Consider the following 24,394-nt stretch of genomic DNA (forward strand, 5'->3'; position numbering starts at 1 on the left):
ACTCCGAGAGTATGGGGTACCGGCCCCCCTGATAAGGGCTGTTCGGTCCCTGTACGATCGGTGCCAGAGCTTGGTCCGCATTGCCGGCAGTAAGTCGAACCCGTTTTCCAGTGAGAGTTGGACTCCGCCAGGGCTGCCCTTTGTCACCGATTCTGTTCATAACTTTTATGGACAGAATTTCTAGGCGCAGCCAGGGCGTTGAGGGGGTCCGGTTTGGTGGGCTCAGGATTGGGTCACTGCTTTTTGCAGATGATGTTGTCCTGTTTGCTTCATCAGGCCGTGATCTTCAGCTCTCTCTGGATCGGTTCACAGCCGAGTGTGAAGCGGCTGGGATGAGAATCAGCACCTCCAAATCCGAGACCATGGTCCTCAGCCGGAAAAGGGTGGAGTGCCCTCTCAGGGTTGGTAGCGAGATCCTGCCTCAAGTGGAGGAGTTCAAGTATCTCGGGATCTTGTTCACGAGTGAGGGAAGAATGGAGCGTGAGATCGACAGGCGGATCGGTGCGGCATCCGCAGTAATGCGGGCGCTGCATCGGTCTGTCGTGGTGAAAAAGGAGCTGAGCCGCAAGGCGAAGCTCTCAATTTACCAGTCGATCTATGTTCCTACCCTCACCTATGGTCATGAACTATGGGTAGTGACCGAAAGAACGAGATCGCGAATACAAGCGGCTGAAATGAGTTTCCTCCGCAGGGTGTCTGGGCTTTCCCTTAAAGATAGGGTGAGAAGCTCAGTCATCCGGGAGGGGCTCAGAGTAGAGCCGCTGCTCCTCCGCATCGAGAGGAGTCAGATGAGGTGGCTCGGGCATCTGATCAGGATGCCTCCTGGACGCCTCCCTGGTGAGGTGTTCCGGGCACGTCCAACCGGGAGGAGGCCCCGGGGAAGACCCAGGACACGTTGGAGGGGACTATGTCTCTCGACTGGCCTGGGAACGCCTTGGGATTCTCCCGGAAGAGCTAGAAGAAGTGGCCGGGGAGAGGGAAGTCTGGGCATCTCTGCTCAAGCTGCTGCCCCCGCGACCCGACCTCGGATAAACGGGAGACAATGGATGGATGGATGAAAGTTTTAAGTCACCTTGGATAAAGGTGTCAGTCAAATAATAAGGAACAATTATATTATTAGGTCACTGGAGCTTTTTACTGTTGAACATGCTATACATAGTTTCTCATGAGTAAAACATTCCTTATATTAGATCAATTCCTGCTTTTCCTAGTGACTTGGATTTTGTTGGCTTTTGTTGAAAGACACAATTTTACAGGAAAACATTTTCTTTTGAATTGAAATGTTAATAACGTGAAATTTAAGTATATATTGCAATAATTATCATCATTGGATGTTTATTATTTTCACTCAAGTACAGTTACATTTACTCAAGTGTTCCTTTTCATGTTTTTCGTCAGTTATATGTGGTCTCCCTTTAAATTCTGGAGGTGCAAAGGTATATGCAAAGAATTTTGGAGAGTGGGGAGAGTTTGGATATTCTTGTTAAAAGTAAGCAGATGCGCACATAACTATAAACAATTTCGGTGGTCAGGGGTCAAGGCCCCCTTACAAAGTCCATAGATGCAAATGTATATTACAATGGAGTAGGTAATAGGGGACCCATCAAATTTAACTGCCTATGCCCTAAGGGGTTTTTGGCAATATTGCACCAAGTTTACATACCCAAAAATAAATGGTTATTATTCTACTTATTTAATAAATGCACTGCAAATGGCTGAAGTATAGTGAGTATAATGCTGAGTTTCATTTGACCTGGCAAGTCAGAATTTCTGAGTTCCCTATAGGAAGTCAGATTTCTTACTTGGAAATTCAGGAGAGCCTCACCAACACTGAGCTTGATATCCAAGATGACTACACCATGCATCAACAGTAACGAAAGCTGATGTTTATTAGCACTTCTGTCTATTTGTATCTTATGACACCAGTCATACACACAGTATTATTCAGCTTATACTGTATTTGTGAACATATTGCCACAGTGTTTGGAAGTGCAAAATACCTCATTGCATTGTTATTTGTTATCAACTTGCTTTGCTTATAATGGCTTAATGGCTAAACTGGCTAGTGTGCCAATCTCACTTCTTACACCCCATGAAATATAAAAAAAACCAAAAACAAATTGGAAGTGGAAATTCCAATTTAAATTTTAAAAGTTCTTTTTTAACAGGGTGAGAGCAACTACAGTAGAACATATTTGTTCAGTAGTTGTCTGTATTCTGAAAGAGTAAGTACAACATAGGTTTACCTGGAGGTGTCCATTTTGGTTTTCTAAATGGTTTACTGGAATGTGGTCAGCTCAGGTGTGACTTCATTCCCAGCTTTGATATCTGACTTCCAAAGTAAATGCAGTGCAGCATAACACTCCAAATTAGTCTCTACATGAATAAAAACCTTTGTTTCATATGAATATCAACTAAATAAAACATATTTAGGTATTTTAGGAATTTCTCTCCAAAAATGGATTTTATAGTACATAATAAATGCATTTTATGATGCTTAACCCTGGAATCAGTTTTCTTTTGTGCCCCAAATTGTCAGATGTAATTTTGCCAAATTTAGATTTCCTAGCCTATAGTTATACTTTTTAACACTAGGTGCCCACCTTTTTGGAAACATGAGGGCTCATTATACTTTTTTAACCCCTTCTGCTTTCATCCCATTGGCATAAAAACTTAAGTCCCTTCTGTAGCACCAATATTTTATCTTCCTCAATTAAGTATTGAGACGGATTGTACAAGACCCACAGGATTTCTGCCAATAACATGACAAAAGCAAGACTCAGACACTAGAATCAGTTTGTAGGCCCAATTAAAATAATCTTAATGTTAATTTTATGTGGAAGGAAACCTAAAATGTAATAAGAAAAAAAAATCTACAGACATGGAAAAGAATGTGCAATCTTCACAAATATGTAGTGGGATAGATTTTAGGCAGGTCTCAGTGGTCTGTTTTGGCTTCAATCAAGCTTTAACATCTATGACACTTATATTAGGTGTCATCCTATCCAAATAACATTGTGAATAGGTATAACTTGTCAGTTTGGATGGATTTCTATTTCTAGTACCTAATCACTCTAAAATGTCGTGTATAATGAAGATATTTTCTATGTTTTTAGTTGTTTTTACTTTAAATCTGTGTATGTAATGAAAGCAATGAAGAGTTATACATTTAGGAAAACTACATGTAAAAATTCCAAATATTAAAATGCATCTGTGGGAAAGTTTCATGTCATATACCCATAAAAAGTAAAACACAAAATGGTGACAAAATGATGTCACCAAAATAGTTAAAAAGTGGCAAATTAGTAAAATAAAGATGTAGAACTACTTGAATAAACCTAACAATATTGTTATGCCAAGTAACAAAACTGACTCTAGTGAGAAATGTTATGGATGATACCTGACCTAATTTCTCATGTGAACAAACTTTAATCTACTGACTGTAAAATATTTTTTTGTCATTGAAAACTGAACTTTCTGATTATTTCCTGTTTGAATTTAATGATGACGTTTTGTTTATTTAAATCTCAATCAAGAATTTATGGTAATAATTACCACCTTTTGTTATTTGGAAGAGATTTTTGTATTCCAAATTATTTGTTTCCTTTTAACATCACATTTTAAAAAGGTTTTAAAATGGGCAACCTTCATAGTTTTTTATTTCTTTCTCTTTCATGAATAGGCAGAGGAAAGATGAACTTGAACAGCGAATGTCAGCTTTGCAGGAGAGCCGAAGAGAGCTAATGGTACAGCTCGAAGGACTAATGAAGCTGTTGAAGGTAAGTTACTATGTTGGTATATTATACACAGTGTATCGCTAAGGAGGAACTCAGTGAGATTGATTGTGTTTACTGTACAACAATGTGAATAAAAATATTATTTGGTTCATGTTCTCAAGAATTGCAAAACCTAACATATTTCATTATTACACCTAAAAATCTAAACTTCTTTTACAGTTTTCAATTGAGTGCTGAAAGAAGAAACTGTGTTTTGGAAGTTTATTTATAGTATTTTTCATACCAGCTACTTCAATTCAATTTTTTACAAGATATCAAAACATAAATTACATAAACACAATAAAACAATCTCTAAAGAAGAGTTAAGATATGAAGTTAAGGTTATTAGGCTTTGTTGAGCTGAATGTTCTGTTCTCATCAATATTGTTAAAATGTTCAAAGGATTGGCAGTACTGCAGTGCCAACTATAAATAAATATGAATCAAAATTTATAAGTTTACCTGTGCTGAAAGAATTTGGAATCACAGCATCTCACATTAGTAACCATCAAACAATATGAATAGGACACAAGCCTTGTTTTTAGATTTCAGAGATGACTTTGAAGAATCTTTAGGAACATATACAGGAGAAAATGGTTCTCACAGCAGAGAAGATCATTGGGGCCTTTCTATCCTCCATTAAAGATATCTTTATTAAGTCTATAGCATTGTGGAGGACCATTCCCACACTTACCACCGTATCTTTGTCCTACTGTCATCTGACAGAAGAAACTGTAGAATCTGAAATGGTTGTATCAGGTTCTGCAACAGCTTCTACTTCTTTGCTGCCCATACTCTGAACTCTATGATGCCACTCTCCCCACAGATCTGTTGTTAGTACAATTTGAGTATCCAAAATCTGAAACTTTTTGAGCTCCAACATGATACCACAAGTGGAAAGTTCCACACCACGGGTCTCTTTTATGATATTTTGCTTGTATTTGAGCATTAAAAATATGCTTATGGCAAAAGTGGGTGTGAATAACATACATGCAGATTCAAAATGGATTTATTCTTTAAGAGCTGGATTGGGTAGTGCGTCAAAAAGCAACTACACATGATTGATCTCCCACGAAGTATCAAGTGCTATTAGGAAACAACACATGATCAAAGATATAGGGACTTGGGGAGGAGTGAGGCATATACCCCATGAAGCATCAAGTGATTCTAACCAACGAAACACAGTTGACAAGCTTTGCCCCCATTAAGCAACATGATAACAGCTGCACGGCAGTTGAAAAGTGATGTGCTGTACCATATGTCACTGCATGCAGTTAAAAAAGTGACTTCATTGTCTCTATGTGCCCTTATTGTAAATAGGAGTTTTCAGTAAATTGCTCTAATTACTTTAGAAAAACAGTATACTGCTGCAAATTGCCTTTTTATGTTGGCAAAAACATATTATGTTTCATATATGTATGCCCACACCTTACAAATACTGATTGTAGTGACTCATTTGTTTGGTTAATGACTTCCAGCAATTCCAGGCATGATGGAGTTAAGGTTGGCTGAGATAATCCTGACCTGTAAACCAGTTCCCTGACAAGTGAAAACGGGTAGTCAATAAAATAAAGCGAAAAAGTCCTTCAGTTCAAATATGCAGCACTGGCCCTCTTAAAAGGGAACAAAACTAGAGTTGCATCATATTCATCACTTTTGAAGTTAATATGTTTGTCATGTCAACATACATTATAATTAATGGCTTGGTCATATGAACCATTATATGTGTGAGTCATTATTTAGTGGGTTTGTCTGCATTTTCCTACTTAATCAAGGGTGCCCCCATGATATTTCATGTTGCATATGCAAATATTCCAAAATTTGAAAATACCTAAATTCCTAAATACTTCTCGTCACAGGCATTTCGGGTTATGGATACTAAGCCTGTAGTTTATTCATTTGCAGTACATTTGTTACTACTTTTGCTTTTATTATTAGTTGTTGTTTTTTTATTTATTTATTATAAGTACTATCCATTTCAATTTATTGGCTATTATTTATTTATCTCTTGTTTATTTTTAATATAGTGTAGTATAGTTGTTTACCCATCTTGCACTTGTCCAGTGCTAATGTATATGTTGCACAGCGGTCCTGGGGAACCATTGTATGTTGCAACACTGTGTATGGATGGTATGACAATAAAGCCACTTAATGTTATGTGACTTGGCTTTCAGTGGAAGTTTACAGAAAATAGTTCTTAAATAGACTAATTGCTAACTTTAGAAACTTTCATCTGTCATTTAAGTTCTAATTTTCAGAGCACTGCAAGTGATCAGATAAATCTTAAAGATTCAACTTAAATGCTTAAAAAGTGGATTCTCCTTTCTGTTACCTAGTGATCTTCTTTGAGGGCCAATTTAGCGCTTTATCTACTTATTACTCAAACTTAAAAACTGACAATATGTGAGATAAGAATAGTTGTATGTCATTTTATCACAAAAAGAGATTTTGCTTTTGATTTTAATTTTTTTGACAGAGAGGATGGGTTGTATGTGATGGAGTAAGGGATTACCTATAACCAGCTCTCTGTGTGTTATTCTGTCTAAGCATACAGTATTTCTGCAACTAGTGAACCAATTTTAGCTATTATTTATGTATTAGGTAAAGACATTTCCTTATGTTAAATGTGTATTTTTACACAAAATTCACTTGGTCCATTTATAGTAATTTGAAGAAGATAATACACACTTCACACTCAAAAGAGTGCTAGAAGGAGAACACAGTGTACTTTTTGAATGAGGTGTTCATACACCATGAACACAAATTGTTTGAAAGTAAATTGCTAATTCTTTAATTTTGTTTTTTTCAGTTTACCTGCATTTGAAAAAACCTATGAGTTTGAGTTAAAAAAATATTTGTGTGCATTTAAAATGCTTATAACATCTCTGGAGTATGTTATTTTGTGAAGATGACTGCTATGATTGCCTTAATGTGTTTATGTGAAAAAATTCCTTTTTAGAAACATGCAGCAGTTTAACAAATGGTGGAAAACCTTATTTTCCAATACATACTGTAGTTACTTGCAGTAAAACTGTGGGACATGAAGTACCTTTTAAATAATCATTGCAGTGTAGCACAGTATAAATTCTACAGAATGTAATAACAGGAAATCAAGAAAAAATATAAGAAAAACATTGTTAAAATGAAGAGTTTGTGTCAAATTCAAAGTAGATTTTTCAGAGATAACCAGTGGTTAATGAAACCCTTTTTAGAGGGTAACCACTCACCACTTTTATCCGTTTAGATGGTAGGTGTTTTTGAATGCAGAAATGGGGAAACAAGAAACTTAATTTAGCACGTGCCAGGATTTCAGGGAGCTTGAGTACATTTCCCCATTTTTTTGTATCCCATTGGCGTAATTCAAGAAAGCAAAAGAATGTTATGTATGCTCATGTTGGGCGTGTGATGGTGCGGGCCCTGCTGCAGTCTCCATCTTCCCTTTTGGGAGCCTCTCCAACCTAACACCGTCAGTCATGTAACCGAATGAGCTAATCTTATGGGGACAAATCAGATTGAGAAAGGAGATGGTACAAAAGGTGCAAGTGCTTTTATTTAAAACCAAAATCAAATCCAAACGTTGTCCATAGTGAAAGTGCAGTGCTTCAAAATGTTAATAATCCATAAAAGGTAAAAATCCATCCATCCATCCATCCATTTTCCAACCCGCTGAATCCGAACACAGGGTCACGGGGGTCTGCTGGAGCCAATCCCAGCCAACACAGGGCACAAGGCAGGAACCAATCCCGGGAAGGGTGCCAACCCACCGCAGATTTTTCAGTAATAAAATTATAAAATATCATACTGCAGACATGTAAATTACAAAAATGTGTTGCATAAATCTCAAGACAGGATTGAAGCTATATTAAAAGCTCTACATCTACATCTACTAATTGTGTTTCAGTTGTGATGCTGTGTAGGACTTAATAACTACTACCACAAATTACTTCCATACATTTCCATAGTGCTACACACATTGAACTCTTATCTATAGCCAGAATCAAAATGGAAGTGGTCTAAAAGTTGTGAACAGGCCTTCTAAGAAGAGGCTAAGAAAATTATAACGTCAGATGAGAGAGCTTATACACTTTGCTCTATCTCTGCCTCTAACATTGGCCTATGATGCTTCATCATATGGAATAGGTGCTGTTCTGTCACACAGACTAAAGGATGGCAATGAGAAACCAATTACCGTTTCTTCATGATCATTGACCAACACTGAACATATTTATATGCAAATTGATCAAGCCCTTACCCTCATGGAGAGTGAAGAAATTTCACCAGTACCTTTAACGGCAAAGGTTCACATTGTTGACAGCCCACCAAACTTTAGAGTAAATTTTTAATTCAAAAAAAGGAGTGTTTCACAGGTCATGTCAGCAAGATGGTTGCCTTTTCTAGGAGCACATTCCTATGATATTGAATTCAAGGGAACATAACATGCTAATGTTGCTGCATCAGCACAATTACCATCACTGACTAAAGAAACATAAAAATGTTCTGATCCACCTAATGTATATTATGCTACAATAGTTGAGCAACTACCTGTTATGAATGCCCTTATCCAAAAAGGAACTATCCACCACTATCAAGGGTCTATGACAGGGTTTTTTTCCCCTGAGAGCTACTTTTACAAAATGAAAATGGCCAAGAGCTACTCATGTTTATTCTCATAGCTTATTTCAACCCAAACAAACTGAATAAGCTTGTTTTGCCTGAACATTTACGAAATGTTGGTGTCCACAACTCACATTTTGCATTAAAACATCACAATAAAATTCACCTGCAAGTGCATTTTGTATGTCTGTATGCATTTTCTAGTGTATTTCACACTATTGAATTAAAATAATGAATGCTGTCAAAACAAAACAATGCAATTCCAAATACACAGATATTACTTATTCATTTGTCATTTTGTTACCTGTCACTGTTTCACAAGAGTATTCACATGTCAAGTTGCACATGTGATGTGTTTTTTAGCTGGCACTGCATGGAGTGAACAAGAGAGGTGTATGGTGGAGTGTAGCCACTTAGGTTCACTCTTATGGAGTCATTTGAATGTTCATCTGTCAGTCTTGTTCTGAACGTTGATTTCATGACATTCATGTCAGAAAAGGCAGACTCACAGAGGTATGTAGACCCAAACAAAGCAGACATTTTCAGAGCTGCTTGGTGAAGATTCTTATAGTTATCAGGCTCTACTAAGCTCCAGAAATACTGAGAATGCTGTTGAGACTTTAACTGTACATTATTTTGTAGGTTTACTAATATATAATATATAAAATCCAATGTTTGTCTGTCAGTATGTCTGTCTGCTTTTCACGAGAGAACTACTTAACAGATTTAGATTGGGTTTTTTTTCTATAATTTGCTTGAACATTCCAGTTGATTTTGTGACTTCTCTCATTTCGCTATGTATCATATTTCGCTTGCGGTACCAATTTATTTGCTCGAATCCGAGTAACACGCAGCAGGCCTAGGGGAGGGGCCTTCCTCACTCACTCGCCAGCTTCGGGGCATGTTCCTTAACTCTGCTTAGCTAGCGAACAAGAGTACAGTTTAATTCAACTTTGTTTGACAATTAAAATAAAGTGTTACTTAGGTCTGGATGAGTATGAGTCCGGATTTTCTCTTAAGTGTATGCCACATTGAAAAGACAGATTGCAATTCAGATTGTGGATTGTAATTTTGTGTTAAAAGGATCGTGATATGATTTTTAAGAAAGATCGCCCACCCCTAATTTGACAAATCAAGTTTTCAAATTTATGTAGGATTCGTTAACCCTTTGGTTAAGGGTCTATGATATTGTTAAGAGACAGTTGCCAAAATTTGGAATGTCTCTTAACCCAGAATTTGAAGTTACAATGGAGCTCCTAATTGTTTGTCAAGGTACTTTAATGTGTGGATCACATTTAGTGATTCCTTCAAAGCTGCATACCATGGAACTACATGCATGAAGGACACTTGAGGACTATGAAAATGAAGACTCCGACCTGTAGTGTGTGGTGGCCTAACATTAATAAGCAGACTGAAGATATCCCAAATAACTGTCCAGCTGACTGTTCTTTTAGCTGGTATAGAACTCCCCTCAACAACAGTACTTTACACACTCATTTTGAATCTTGCAGGGTCATTATTTTCATTAAGAACTTTCTGTTCTTGATGCATATTCAAAATGGCCTGTTGTTATTCGCAAGATCTCAACAATTTCAAAAAAGATCCTCTCTGTGCTAAGAATAATATTCTCAAGAAATGGCTTACCAGAGCAAGTTTGCAGTGATAATGTACTGTACCACAGTTCACTGCAATGCAATTTCAAAACCTTATTGAGGAACAATGGAATTACATTACATTACATCTGATCCCCATCATGCAGCTGCATATGGTTTTGATTTATTCTAAAAGTCCATGTCTAGTCAAGGCCATGAACAAAGATTTACAACAATAATAAAAAATTATAATTTTCTTTTTGTGTACAGAAATACAGTTAATAAAACAAACACCACACCAGCCTTAATGTTTTGAAATGGATATTAAAGGTCTTACATGGATCCCAACAAAACAGATGTCCAGTGGGTGGTACAATACAAAATTGTTTAAATACATGTATAACTAATTGACCAGGAGTGTTAACATTGGACAGAATGTTCTAGTTTGAGAATATCAAAATAATAAGTGGCAACTGGAAAAAATCATTGCTAGCAGAGGTCCATTGATGTATGATGTTGATGTTGGGAACACCACATGAAAAAGACAACGTAGATCAGGTTCTGGAATACTCAAACACAGGGAGGTTTACCTATCTCAAGTTCATCACACAGGAAAGATGTACACGAAAGTCAAGCTGAAAATTTTTCAGAATTCAGTGAAAATGTTCCAGAAATTGCAGCAGCTGACCAACAACAAGAGACTGAAAAAACTCTTGCTACATATGTTTCATCTGATATGTCTATAAAAACTGCTCCACAATACCAAAAGTAGTACAAAACAGTGTCCAGAGAGGTGGAAAAAATCCTGAAACACTGAATCTTTCATGATTGTAAGACTTGAAAAGATTAACTTTATATATTACATTTAATGTTCAAATATGGTTGTTTTAGTAAGTATTTAACTGGAGGAATTGGAATGCATGTGGAGAAATATTTTATAGGATATTGTTCAAATATTTTGTGTATTAGGTGCATTTGCATTGATATGTTTGGTACAGTACATATTTAAAAATATAGTACAGTAAAGAAGAGAAATATTTTCTTGTGCGCACAATCTGTTTCAGCATTTTTATTCTTATATTAATGTAGTTGCATAAATAAACGAAAAGATGCAACAAAAAGTCCATTCAGAACTTCAGTGAAGGATTTTATTGTTGGTTGAAAGTAAATATACCCCATTCTATGTCCGCAAATATATTTTTATGAATAAAGTGGTGCAAAGAGAACAAGTGTGATCTATAAAGCAGTGGAAAAAATCATGTTCTGTACAAAAAAAGATTATCAGCCTGAATGTTTTCTTCCCAAAATAATCACATGAGTCGCTAATCAACAACTTGAGCCTTCTTATCAGCCATCCTGACATGTGTACACAACAATCACTCTTGCTAATGTCCACTGATTATGGGGTGCAGTGTTATCTTGAAGAAAAACACTGACATTAACTCTAGTGTTCCTTCAGTTGTTGTTCCATTTCTGTCTCTGTTGGAGGTTTATGAGGTACATCTTCCTCCACTATTATCAGAAGTTGTTGAATAAAATTTCACTCTGAGCCATCTCTTTCAGAGGGAAATATCATTCTTGACTAAATAATCGTAGATTTCATTGTCAAAATGTGATTTTGTGTAAGAGGCTCTGGATCATTTAGATGTTCAGTAGTTAGAGGTTGGCTATTCACAATTGCTATTGTTATGATTCTCTGTAATTATTTTTTGTTATTATTGTTTACAGTTATTAATAAGAAACTTTTACTATTTCTATTGCATTTTTTTAATGTGGTGTCAGTTATAATGGAACATGTGTCCAGAAATACCATTATTAATGTAAGGAACCAATGATATAAAAAGTGCCGCATCAGGCAGATCATTATCCAAGTTTGCAGATACTTAAATAGAGAACAACCTTCGTGGGTGAATTACTTTTGCTATTCTGACTTTTTGGATTTTGACTTTTGTTTTGATTATCTTACGATTTCTTGATTAATGAATTGGCATAGGAATACTTTTCTGGTTTTGATCCTTTGCTCATCTTATGTTTCCTGTCCTGGTCATCCCTTTAAACCTTGGTAGCCTTTCCTGTTAGACTTAACAGCCATAACTTCATAGAGAAATGTTCTCAAGAAAGCACTACCAAGTCTTTCAGATGACAGATAAAAAGTAATCTTATGTATTTGTCTTTCCCAAATGCCACCCATATAACCTGAAGACAGGCTGCTAATGATGATCTAACATTCTAATTCCTTTAGTCATTCTTGATTCATTTCTTACTAACACATCAACAAACCAATGTCTTGCACCAACTAAATCGTTGCCTAGATCACATCTGTTTTGATGAACCACTTCATGTATTGCAGTGAATGAACATAGCATTAATGAAAGCATCAGTGGTTAAGTCATCAAGTATTTCAAATGTGTGTTGCTGTGAAACACATGCAGGTAAGTAGCAGTGCACAAAGTTTCAGATGCGGTCTTTACTTTTTCACATAGAAAGATGCAAAGCAATTCATTCCACAGTATTTAAAGGAAGGTGTTGACTCCATGCATTCTGTCGGGAGGTCTGACATCTTTTGTTCCTCAGTGCAGCTTCTAAATTGCCATGCATTTGTAGATGTGAGAGGAAACTGCATTGCTGCATACTAAGGTATATAAGTCATTGGATTGGAGCTCCTTCTCAGTCATTCAATGTTCTTAGTGTTGTACTTTGCCATGATAGTGCTTGATGAATAATGCTGACAAGCAACTTTCTCTTGGAAGAATTACCAGTTACTTCAAAAATGGATAAAGCTAAGCATGCATTAAGCAAACTACCACTCAGTATACCCTGCTCCTCCAGGAATTAACTCAAACAGGGCTGCACAATTAATCATATATTAATCACAATTTCAATTATGGCAGCTGTGATACACTAAAAGTCCATTAATGCATTTCATTTAGAACTCCCACTCTGTTGAGAATCCAGGTTTCCCTAGTACAGACTGCTGTATACAGTAAATGACTCCAGGTTGGGCATTGCATCCTTGAATCCAGGGCTTTGAAAGATGTAAACCAAGGATGGACTGGGAAATGAGGACATGTAACAGACAAGGGTTGATGCATCAAAGTGGTCAGTGTTTTTATTTAACAAAATGTTCAAAACTGCAGTACCAGTTTCTTCTATAATATATAAATCAATAAATAATCCATAAATAATCCCAATAAAAACAGTGACATACTTATGAGAAATATGAATGTTAAAAATCTAATAAGTACTCAATAAATAATCCTACAATAAAAACAAGGTTAGAATCATTGGCAAGATTTGTCTTTAAAAGCACTCACGAGCCACGGTGTTTCCTTCTCAGCCTTGTCTCTGCTGCTCACCAAACAAGACACCCACTAACAAGTACAGTCAACCTTCAAATCTGGCTCCTAGTTCTTGGCTTTCAGCAAGCAACCCTGCAAGCCCTGATCCTTTCTCTTGCAGCCATTCTCCAGTCTTCAGCGGAAGCCCACACTGAGTAGTTGGTTTCTTCTACTCCTCAGTGCTCAGCAGGAGTGCCCCATCCCTGTGAAAGCTTTCCACTCTCTTTCTCTCTTCTGCATAAGCTAGCTACGGTTTGCGCTCACTTTTTTTTCCTCTTTTCATTTCAACGTCAATCTGTACATTTTTCCTCTTCGTTCTGTTTTTCTGTTCTCTCTGTCTTGGCTCTTTTTTTTCTAGCTCTTCTTCTTTGTCCCAGTCAGGCTCCTTTTATTTTCAGCCGGACACAGGTGCCTAATTACATAACCCAGAGCATTAATGAGGAAATCAGACAATCACACAATTTCCTCATCAACACCTAGGGCCATTTTATCCACCTTGCTGCACACAAGTCCTGGGTATGACGTTAAACTGCATCCGGCCCTGCAAGCGGTCCTCCAACTTGCAGGGAAATCATGGGAGTTGGTGGCAGGATTGGCACTCCAGCCACCGTAAAAAAACTTAACAAAGCTACAGACTACAGAAAGGACTCCTTTTTACTGTCCGCGGGAGTAGCTCTGCTGCAGCCGCCCATAGGAAGACTGCTCGCATCATGAAGGGGAAAGCCCTCGGGAGCCCCATCCCCAGAAGAGTCGAAACTGTTGGAGAGCCAATAGGGTCAGGTCTGTTGGGGATCGGAACTGGTGTGGTGCTGAGGCGTCGCCCGCTGCATGGCAGCACTCGGGTCCCAATTTGAGGCGGCCCATACGGGTGGGAGCATGGAACATCGTGTCTCTCTGGCAAGATGATCATCTTCCTCTGCTGTCGGAGGAGCTGCGTAAACTCCACATTTCAGTGGCAGCACTCTCTGAGGTGTACAGACTGGGGACTGGCCAGATCTCTGTAGGTGGATACACCTTTTATTGGTCTGGTCGGTCTGACGGCTGTCATACTCGGGGAGTAGCTGTTGCTGTAGCGGATGGTCTTCTTCCGATGGTGTCTGATGTCACTCCTTTCAACGAGTGTATTATAAGACTCAGATTAAGGCACTCTCTGGGTGCCTTGTCTGTTGTCTCAGTGTATGCTCCGACCGTGGTGAGTGATGTCTCGGTGAGGGAGCCATTTTATTCGCCACTTCGCTTGTTGGTTGATGGGTGCCCACGAGGTGACACTCCTCTGGTCATGGGTGACTTCAGTGCAGCCACTGGCACTGACAGGGCTGGCTATGAGGATTGTCTCAGTCCCCATGGGTCTGGTGACTGTGGTGAAAGTGGCTCCATGTTCCTTGACTTTGCAAAAGGTCAGGGGCTGCGAATCGCTGGATCCTGGTTCCAGTGCCCTGAACTGCATCGTTGGACTTGGTACTTCAATACTGGTGGTGCGGTGAAGGAGATCGATCACATCCTCGTGGGCAGATGCTGGAGGCTCATGCAAAACTGCAGGCCTACAGAAGTGCCCAGTTTGTGAATTCTGACCACAGACTTGTTGTTGCTACTCTTAGGATCCAGCTTAGGTCCAGTAGGTTACAACCTACTAGGAAAATGAGCCTGGACTTGGCTAGACTCCAAGACCAGGCTGTTTCTAATGAGCTTGCACGCAGTTTTTGTGAGGAACTTACAGATATGGGTACGACTGCCGATCCTAATGTGATGTGGGAGACCTTCTGTGACAAGACCCTGAAGGTTGCTGAGGGTTGTGTTGGTGTTACCGGTGTTCTCAGAAGGAGGTGTTTCATCTCGCAGGGCACCCTGGATATCATCGAGAGGAGTCGCAATGCACAGCTCAATGGCAAAACTGGTCTGTACCGGGAACTGAGAGGAACGGCTGCGAGGGCTCTGAGGGCAGATAAAGAGGCGTTTGTTAGAGGAATTTGTGAGCAAGTGACACACCATCTGTGGTCTAGTGACCCACGTCCTGCTTACAGAGGAATCAAAGCATTTTATGCACATCTGAATCTGTTCCTCGGAGAGTCGCAGCCAGGGCAGCTGATGGAACAATCCTTACGTATGACAATGTAGTTGTGACCCGCTGGGCTAGCTACTTTGAGCAGTTGTTCAAAGCTGATCCTCCGGCTAGGACGTTGGATATCTTTGGGTCCACGGTTCTTGAGGTTAATCCTCCCATTAGCTGTGAACCACCCAATCTCACTGAGATTGCACAGGTGGTGAACCAGCTGAGGGAGGGAAAGGCTGCAGGGATCTGTGGTATGCGGGATAAACTTCTCCAGGCTGGTGGTAAGGCTGTCCTCCTGGCATTGCAAGCAATCTTTGCTTCCATTTGGGAGACTGGCATCATCCCAACTGACTGGAAAATGGGACATGCCGTCCCTATCTGGAAAGAGAAGGGTGATTGCCTGGATTGCAGCAACTACAGGGGGATAAAAATGCCCTCTGTGCCAGGTAAGGTCCTTGCTAGGGTCGTCCTCAATAGGATCCTTGATCACTTGCTCACCTACCAGCGACTGGAGCATTCTGGTTTTACACCTAAGAAGTCTACCATCGACCGCATCCTGGCACTGAGGGTTCTCATGGAGCACAAACGCGAATATCTGCAGTTTCTTTGCAGCCTTTGTCGATTTTCGCAAAGCGTTCGACTCAGTTGATCGAGCTGCTGTATGGGGACATCCTGAGGATTCGTTGGATCCCCTCGAGGTTGCTGGATATCATGACTGGCCTGTACACTGGTAATGTGAGTGCTGTGCAGAGTGGAGGCAGGACCTCTGCGTTTTTCCCAGTTGATTCTGGGGTTCATCAGAGGTGTGTTCTTGCTCCCTACTCTGTTCAGTGCTTGTATGGACTGGGTGTTGGGCAAGGTTGTGGGGTCCAGCGGCTGTGGGACATCTGTTGCTGAAGAAAGGTTCACGGATCTTGACTTTGCTGATGATGCTGTGATCTTCACGGAGTCAATGGAGGTTCTGATCGGGGCACTCGAAAGACTGAGCGAGGAGTCTGAGTGTCTAGGCTTGCGAGTGTCCTGGATAAAAACCAAGATCCAGGCCTTTAATGACCTCTTGGGCACAGCCATCAGCATTGTGTCTGTTTGCACAGAGAGAGTGTTGACCTTGTTGAGAGGTTTACTTACCTTGGCAGTGACATTCATGTCTCTGGTGACTCTTCCTATGAAGTCAGTAGACTGATTGGGAGAGCATAGGGGGTCATGAGGTCGTTGAAAAGGGGTGTGTGGTGCTTCCAATATCTATGCAAAAGGACGAAGGTCGAAGTCTTTAGAGTCCTGGTGCTTTCTGTCTTGCTATATGGTTGCAAAACATGGACGCTAACCAGTGACATGAGACGAAGACTGGACTCCTTTGGTACTGTGTCTCTTCGGAAAATCCTTGGGTACCATTGGTTTGACTTTGTGTCGAATGAGTGGTTGCTCATGGAGTCCCGAATGAGGCACATTACATGCATTGTGAGGGAGCGTCAGTTACGGCACTACGGCCATGTGACGCGTTTCCCCAAGGGTGATCTAGCTCATAAGATCCTCATTGTTGGGGAACCTAGTGGCTGGACCAGACCAAGGGGTCGCCCACGTAACACCTGGCTGCGGCAGATAGAGGGTCATTTCCGGAGGGTGGGACTGGACCGTGTGTCTGCCTGGGGGGTTGCAAACCGGGATCCTGAGTTGTTTCGTTGTGTGGTGGGTCTGGCAATGCACTGTACCGGTGCACGCTCCCCAACTTGACTTGACTTGCTGCACACACATTCACCTGCCCGGAGCCTGAGTGGAATGTTTTTATTTAAAACTGGCACACTATCACAAATCCCAAACAAGCATTAACACAGATAGCAGTCATAACTGTTAAGGAAGTCTACAAACTCTATAAACTCTAGACTGTTTTTGGGTCCTATTTTAGGCCATGCAGTATGTTTGTCTCCAAAAGTTTTGGCAATGAGGAATTGATGCCTGTGCCTAGAGTGCACCATGCTGATTGACAGACTGTCTCTGTACCTTGCAGAAAGTAGCTGCCAATATACATTTATAATCAATAAATCTTTTTAGCTTCTGGCATATTTTTACGACCTGTCAGAGTCTGAAAAGAGACTTTCCAGTCAATGAATCTGAGTTGGTCTCCACTTAATATTGACGATTCTGGTACAGGCAGGTGACTAGAAGTGCTTTGATATTGATGGCTTTGCTGTCTCCTTGCTTGGTTTGTCATAGTTGACAGCAAAGAAACATCTATGTTTGAATTTCTCTTTATTCTTTATATATTCACAGCCACAGAATACTTTTTTCATGTTATTCTCTTGAGTCTTCAGTTTGCTCATACACTTGCATCCATGCATCTGCAGCATTAAGTTTCTTGAGTGCCTTCAAGCGCTCTCTCTCTCTCTCTCTCTCTCTGCACTTGTCTTATCTTGTAGTACTTATTGCTTGGCCCATTTTTAAAGTGTAATTTGGTTTATAGTCTAACTTCTTCATTCTTTATGTCTCTCTCTCAATAGGAGGCATTTTAAAGTATCAGCATCTTGCTCTGATGTTATAATGATTTTATAATGGACAAATAGCAAGTCAGAATGGAGACGCAGTGGTTGTCAGTGAGCAGCTGAAAAACGGCATCATTAAATTTCAGATCGATTGATGTCCATCAAGATTGAATCTGTGTCAACAACCCTCCGAGTACACACAGCAGATGCACTGCAAGTAGGATGCTCTGAAGAAGAATAAGACTCTCGATAACCACCTCAAATCATTAGGCATGGAAGAATATATTTTGATTGGAAGCGACCTGAATGGTCATGTGGGTTCAACAAGTGATGGCTATGCACAACAGCATAGCGTGCATGGATACAGAGAACGAAATGACGAAGGTCATTGTATCCTGGACCACACGGAAATACACAACATTGTCATAGTCATCACCTTCTTTAAGAAGAGATCCAGCTACCTGGTCACTTAAACCAGTGGAGGCCAGGCTACACAAATCGACTACTGGCTAATCTGAAGATGCGATCTGCAGCTAACCACCAATTAGAAAGTGATTCTCTTAGATTGCATGGCGCCATAACACCATATCCTAGTCATGGATTTGCAACTGCAGATCAAACGGAAAGAAGGTTGACTGTGGTCGACATTGAATGAATACGAGAGTAGTGTTGATTACCAAAAAGATGCAAGATGCCTGTCTGAGATGGTATGGACATGTACTTCACAGTGGAGAAGGAACAGTGGCCCAGATAGACCTAAAATTCAATTCAGGCGGCAGGCAACCACATGGGAGGCCCAAAAAATTCTGGCTTGACAGGATCAAAAAGTATACGCAACAAACTGGCATCAAGCAAGAAGACGCCCTAGACCAAAAGAAGTGGAGAAGTGCATTGAAAGCAGCGGACCTTGTATTAGCGCGAGATGAACACTAAGAAAGAGAGAGCTTCTTATTCTGATGTTCTAGTCCTATCTTTAGTTTCAAGTTGCAGAAGCTCTTCTAATTGATGTTCTTACACTATTTCTAAAGTTGCCCTGATTAGCAGCAACTTAAGCAGCTGGTTTTTGTATTTTGGTAGTTGACAGAGTTGAGCCTATTGATGTGACCTTTGAGTTGTTTTGAGACTGAGTGGAAGCCTTTGAGTGCTGTGACTTGAGGCTTGACTTGTGCAAGGCTATGGATGTAAATGTAAATTCTTTGTCTTTCCACTGTTCTTGGTCCCTTCTGTGACCTTGAGTTTCTGCTCTTCTTTTGGTGATCCTGTACAGTGTCAATAGTAATCTTAGTAATCATTTCATAAGTATTAACTCTACAGTGCACGTCATTGTCTGGAATATTAATTTAACAAAAGTCTTAGGTTTATAAGCTCCTACAGTTAGTCATTAAAGCAGTGTCTAGCGTTGTTAATGTGTGCCTTCCAGTTCTAACTAGATGACTTTGAAATTGATCCATCCTTCCATTTTCTAAACCAGCTTTAACCTGAGCAGGGTTGCAGGAAATCAGGAGAATTTCCAAGCAAGCATATGACACAAGGCAAGAACATTCCCTGGTTTGGGCACCAGTCCATCACAGTGAACACACACACAGTGATTAGTAAGGCCAAGACCAATTTACCATAAGCAATCCACCTAACTTGGATATGTTTGGACAAAGGGAGGAAGCTGGAGCATTAGGAGGAAACCCATCTGGCGGGCATGCAATCTTGATGCATGAAGAACCAGGAAAGTGAACCATGTCGCAAGGCAGCAGCATTATTAGTTTGCCACTATGTTACCTCACAAAGAAAAACAGACTTCCTTTAAGTCTTAGAAATAACAAGTCCAACCTTTTAAAAAGAAACTAGAAAATTACACATAATTTAGCATTAAAAAGATACTTCATTGGCTGCTTAACCATCTGAAAAATTATTGTATGCATAATGCATAAATAAGACTTTTCTTGGAAAACGTACCCTACTTTTTTCTGTGTTATTAAGCAGGTTGTCTCTTTTTAAGAAATACTGGTTATTAATTAATTAATGGGTTTAACTCTATATTATAAAATGTGGTCATAATTGGCAAACTTAGATCCAGGCTTGTTGCAAACTCTGTATGATTGAAACCCCATCCTCAGATCTCACAGCATTTTCTGTCTTTCTGCAAACAGAATTAAAGGATTAAATGTTTCATCTTGTCATGTAACTTTTGTAAAGAATAGTGTAAGTTTTGTATTTCCACAAAATTAATTCTAATGTTATCATGTGCTTTATTGGACTGGTATAACCTCCAGGACTGGTTTCTGCTGTAGTAAGTCTAGGCCTTAGCGACACTAAATTTGATTTAGAAATTCTGAGAAGGTTGTGTCATGTTATATTCTAATGTCATCTAGGGTGCAAAGCAGTCTATCAAAAGTCACATATTCTCATATAACTGAATTCACTCAACATCGACCAGTTTAGTTATACCAAATCATATTGACTGCCTCTCATTAAATATTTTATTTTGTATTTCAGCATATTAAATGATGCATGCTGCTTGATTAAGAAAAAAACTCGTAATTCTCATTTTTTAAAATTTTTTGGAATGTAGACAACAAAATACTTCTTGTAAAAATGTTTATACACACAATTTAAAGTTTAATAATTTTTATTGTCGAAGAGAGCATTGACATAGTGTGTCTTCATATCCATAATACAAACAATATTTTTTTAACATACAAGTAAGGCACAACACCAAATTATAATGAGATTTTGGCAACAGGGTTCATCTCTGCAGATGCTGAATCAATGTTTACCAAGTGGGACAATTCGCCCCCCAACCAAGATGTCTATTTGTATGTGTCTCTTTGTCTATCCCTCCCTCCCTCTTTCAAAACTGTGGTTTTGTTCTCCCACCGGTGATCCTTTATTTTGATCTTCTCCTGATAAGTGTCAGATCATCTCTGACTCATTTCTTTGGTCATATTTTGGAATCACTTCTAAACTGAAGGGTTACATTGGTACTTTTCTAGTAACTTTATAGCGTAATTTTATTTTTCAAATGCACATTCATTGTTCTTTATATATTTTTCAAGATTCCTTTTTATTATAAAAGAATGTATCTTTTTCTTTTCGATTACATTAGAAAAGGTTTTCACTACTAATCAGTCCTGTTTCTTTTGTTGCTTCTTCTTTTCATTTTATTGCTACCGACTGTTTGATAGGATGAAGAACAAAAGCAGGCAGTAAGTTATTGTTTAAGTATGTCATTTCTGCATGCTGAAATCACACTATAAATAACTCAATTTAATTTATACTTCACAATCTAAAACTGTCTGTATAAAGTGTCTCCAGTTCTGGTTTTAAACATCTTAATTCATACTTTGTTCAGTACCTTCCATTAAATAATTGACATATGCTTCACTTATTTTTCCTTGATATATTTTACAAATTTACATGGTTTACTGTTTTCCATTCATTCTACTGTACCATCAACTTCTGTTTTTTTCACATACTGATTAGGTACTGGTTTTACTCATTTTCACACATATTATAGAAGTAAGATAATGTTTTAAATTTTATTTGATTGAAATGTTATCTTTGACAAATAAATGATTGCAATTTCAAAGTCTAAATAATATTACAATTTGAAATTAAATGCAGTTTAATAGAGGAATTATGTTATTCTCTGCTACTGCCCACAAAGAAGCGTTAAGTGCATTTAGGGAGCATATTGTTAATTTTCAGTGTAGATCTATGTATCATATATGCAGCATACATACATACATATATAGGTTTGAGGATGGCCACCCTTTATACTTGAAAACATTATTGGAAAAAGAATGCAAAAAACAGGCACGTCCTTATAGACAGGAGCTCAATACAGAACTGACTAACAGGTTGTAGGCTGGTCTATAAATATCACTGAATGGGGGAAGAGGAACTGATGTGGCAGGAAGATGAGTTCTGGGTACCGGATATGACAACATCAGAGGGTGCTGGAAGTAAAGTCAACAGTGGATGGACTGGTAGTGATGTCATGGAGAGGCAGGGTCTTCGGCTGGTCTGCAGAGGGACAAAATGAGAAAGGATCAGGTGACAGCACCAGCCCCTGATCTGATTGAGAAATAACACCATTTGAGCCTGTAAAGCATCTCGCACATGCATGTGTGTTACACGCTCCCCCCCAAGCCCAGACCCATCAGGTCAGGTGGCCCAATCCAAGAGGTTGTGAACCCGAGAAAGAGCATCGGCATTGACCTGGAGACTACCCCGATGATAAAGGACAGAAATCTTATATTGTTGGAGGTCCAAAAACCAACAAGTGACGCACAGGTTGGACTCTTTGTGCACTGCCATCCACTGTAAAGTGGCAAGATCAGTGACAAGGGTAAACTCACAGCCCAAGAGGCAGTACCTCAGTTGTGTTACTGCCCATTTGATTGCCAACGCCACACATTCCACCACCACATACATGGTTTCTCTGTCCAACAGTTTCTGGCTTAGGTTTATGACGCGATGTTTGACACCATCAATGCTTTGACTCAACATGGCACCCAGTCCTGTGTCTGAAGAATCGGTCTGGAGGATAAAAGGCAGAGAGAAGTTAGGAGCCATTAAAACAGCTACTAACGTAAGGGCCTGCTTCAGGTTACAAAATGCAGTGTATGCTTTACTGTCCCATACTATGTTGTTAGGGGCCCACTTCTTTGTTAAATCCATCAAGGGCACCGCTCTCTTGGAGAACCGTGGTACAAACCAGAGGTAGTACCTGGCCAAATCAAGAAAGGCTTGGACCTACCACTTGGTTTTCGGATGGGGCCACTTCATTGTGGCATATACTTTAGAACACTGTTGTTTGACTGAAAGCCCAACCACAAGGTAGCCCAAATATTTCGTCTCAATCAGTCCAAAGAAACATTTCTTAGGATTGATTCGAAGTCCAGCTTTTCCAAGTGACTGGATCACAGCCTAAAACTGCTGTAGGTGTTTCTTCCATGTGTCGGAATAGATAGCTACATCATCCAAGTAGGCAGTAGTATAGGAATTGTGGGGCTACAGCTCTTTTTCCACCAGATGTTTGAAGGTGGCAGGTGCCCTGTGCAATCCAAATGGAAGAACACGATTTTGCCAGTGTCTACTACAGGTGCAAAACACTGTTTTGGCCTTTGTGGAATCCGTTAAAGGAACCTGCCAGTACCCCTTTGTCATCTCAAGAGTGGTCAAATATTTATATACATATACACTACCACTCAGAAGTTTTAGAACACCTTAGTGTTTTTTTTAGTGTTTATGGAAATTCATCCAGTTTAATGTCATAATGTTTCATGAAATCAAGACATACTGTAGGACAAATAAACAATGGCAAATAAAAAAATAAGTTAAGGTGTCATTAAGAGTACAAAATTTTATTCAAATTTTTGATTCATCAAAGTAGCCACCTTTTGCTGATATAACAGCCAAACTGTGGTAACCATTTTGATTCAGAATGCCTCCAGCGTAAGAACCCCAAACCATCACATTTCCTCCTCCTTGTTTGACAGTTGGTGTCGCACACTGAGGAACCATCCTTTCACCAACCTGATGGCGTACAAACACCCTGCACGATGAACCGAAAATTTTGTTTCATCGGTCCATAAGTAGTCCATAGGCTACTACAAGGCCCTATTTTGTCCTTTAAAGAATGGCTTTCTTACTGCCACACACCCTGTGAAACCTTCAGCACAAAGTTTCCTCTTCACAGTAGAAACTGAGACTTGCTTTTTACGACCACTGCTAAGCTGTCCTTGAAGCTGTTGTGCTGTAAGGCACCTATTATGCAATCTGCTGACCCTCAGAAACTTGTCTTTTGATTGGGTTGTGACTTTGGGTCTGCCAAATCTCTTCCTGTCAGAGTGTCTTCCAGTTTCCAATTTCCTTTGGATTGTGTAGGACACCATACTCACTGACACTTTGATTTTTTTTTTTTTGCAGTTCCTTTAAATGAAAGGCCTACACTTCTAAGGGTAATAATGCTCTGCGTGATTTCATTTAATTGTCATTTTCTTGCCATTATCACTGGTATTCACAACTTTCTACAGTGTAATATTGTCCACAAAGTACTTCATAGGATGTGGTAACACAGTCTGTTCTAACTCTGTTTTAATACTTGAATCCCTGAAGCCTACAAAAAAAGGCGTAATCCCGGACCTGAAGACTGAAGTCCAAATATCACATAAACACTTTCACAAGAGGTATAACAAAGCAGTTTCGCTTTTATTCAAGAATATAACCAAAGAAAAAAAAAATTAAATTTACATGTTGCTGTCATTGAGTAAAAACACAAGCCCAAATAGCAGCTGTAATATAATAAAAATTGCTGCAGAAGATCTGTAGGTTGTAACCTAATAGTTGTTCTCTGAAGAAGGCCCATTTGTAATACAAAATTTTCTTTTTTTTGGTTTTTGCTAATCTAAGCTTTAAATTTCCTCCTCTTATCAGTTTGGATTTTGTGGGATCAAAACTGCCATTGTACAGTATAACAAGGGCAAAACCTTTTGAATATCCAGGTGATGCCTACCTTTTACAGTTTCAGAAAAAAATAAAATTTCATT

At 39.2% G+C, this 24,394-nt stretch overlaps 1 protein-coding gene across 6 annotated transcripts in view; it reads left to right on the forward strand.

Moving 5' to 3' along the window:
• Positions 1–24,394, forward strand: part of dtnbb (dystrobrevin, beta b) — a 244,321-nt gene that overhangs the window by 169,470 nt on the left and 50,457 nt on the right. For 4 of the 6 annotated variants that reach the window (XM_028796944.2, XM_051924578.1, XM_028796943.2 and 1 more), the window contains 2 exons: positions 3,683–3,779; positions 21,026–21,046. In XM_028796944.2, the coding sequence (XP_028652777.1) occupies positions 3,683–3,779; positions 21,026–21,046 (118 nt within the window). The remainder of the gene's footprint in view (positions 1–3,682; positions 3,780–21,025; positions 21,047–24,394) is intronic. The other 2 variants (XM_028796945.2, XM_028796947.2) reach the window with 1 other exon arrangement.

This window comes from Erpetoichthys calabaricus, chromosome 3 (assembly GCF_900747795.2).
Source record: "Erpetoichthys calabaricus chromosome 3, fErpCal1.3, whole genome shotgun sequence".
Classification (NCBI taxonomy): domain Eukaryota; kingdom Metazoa; phylum Chordata; class Cladistia; order Polypteriformes; family Polypteridae; genus Erpetoichthys; species Erpetoichthys calabaricus.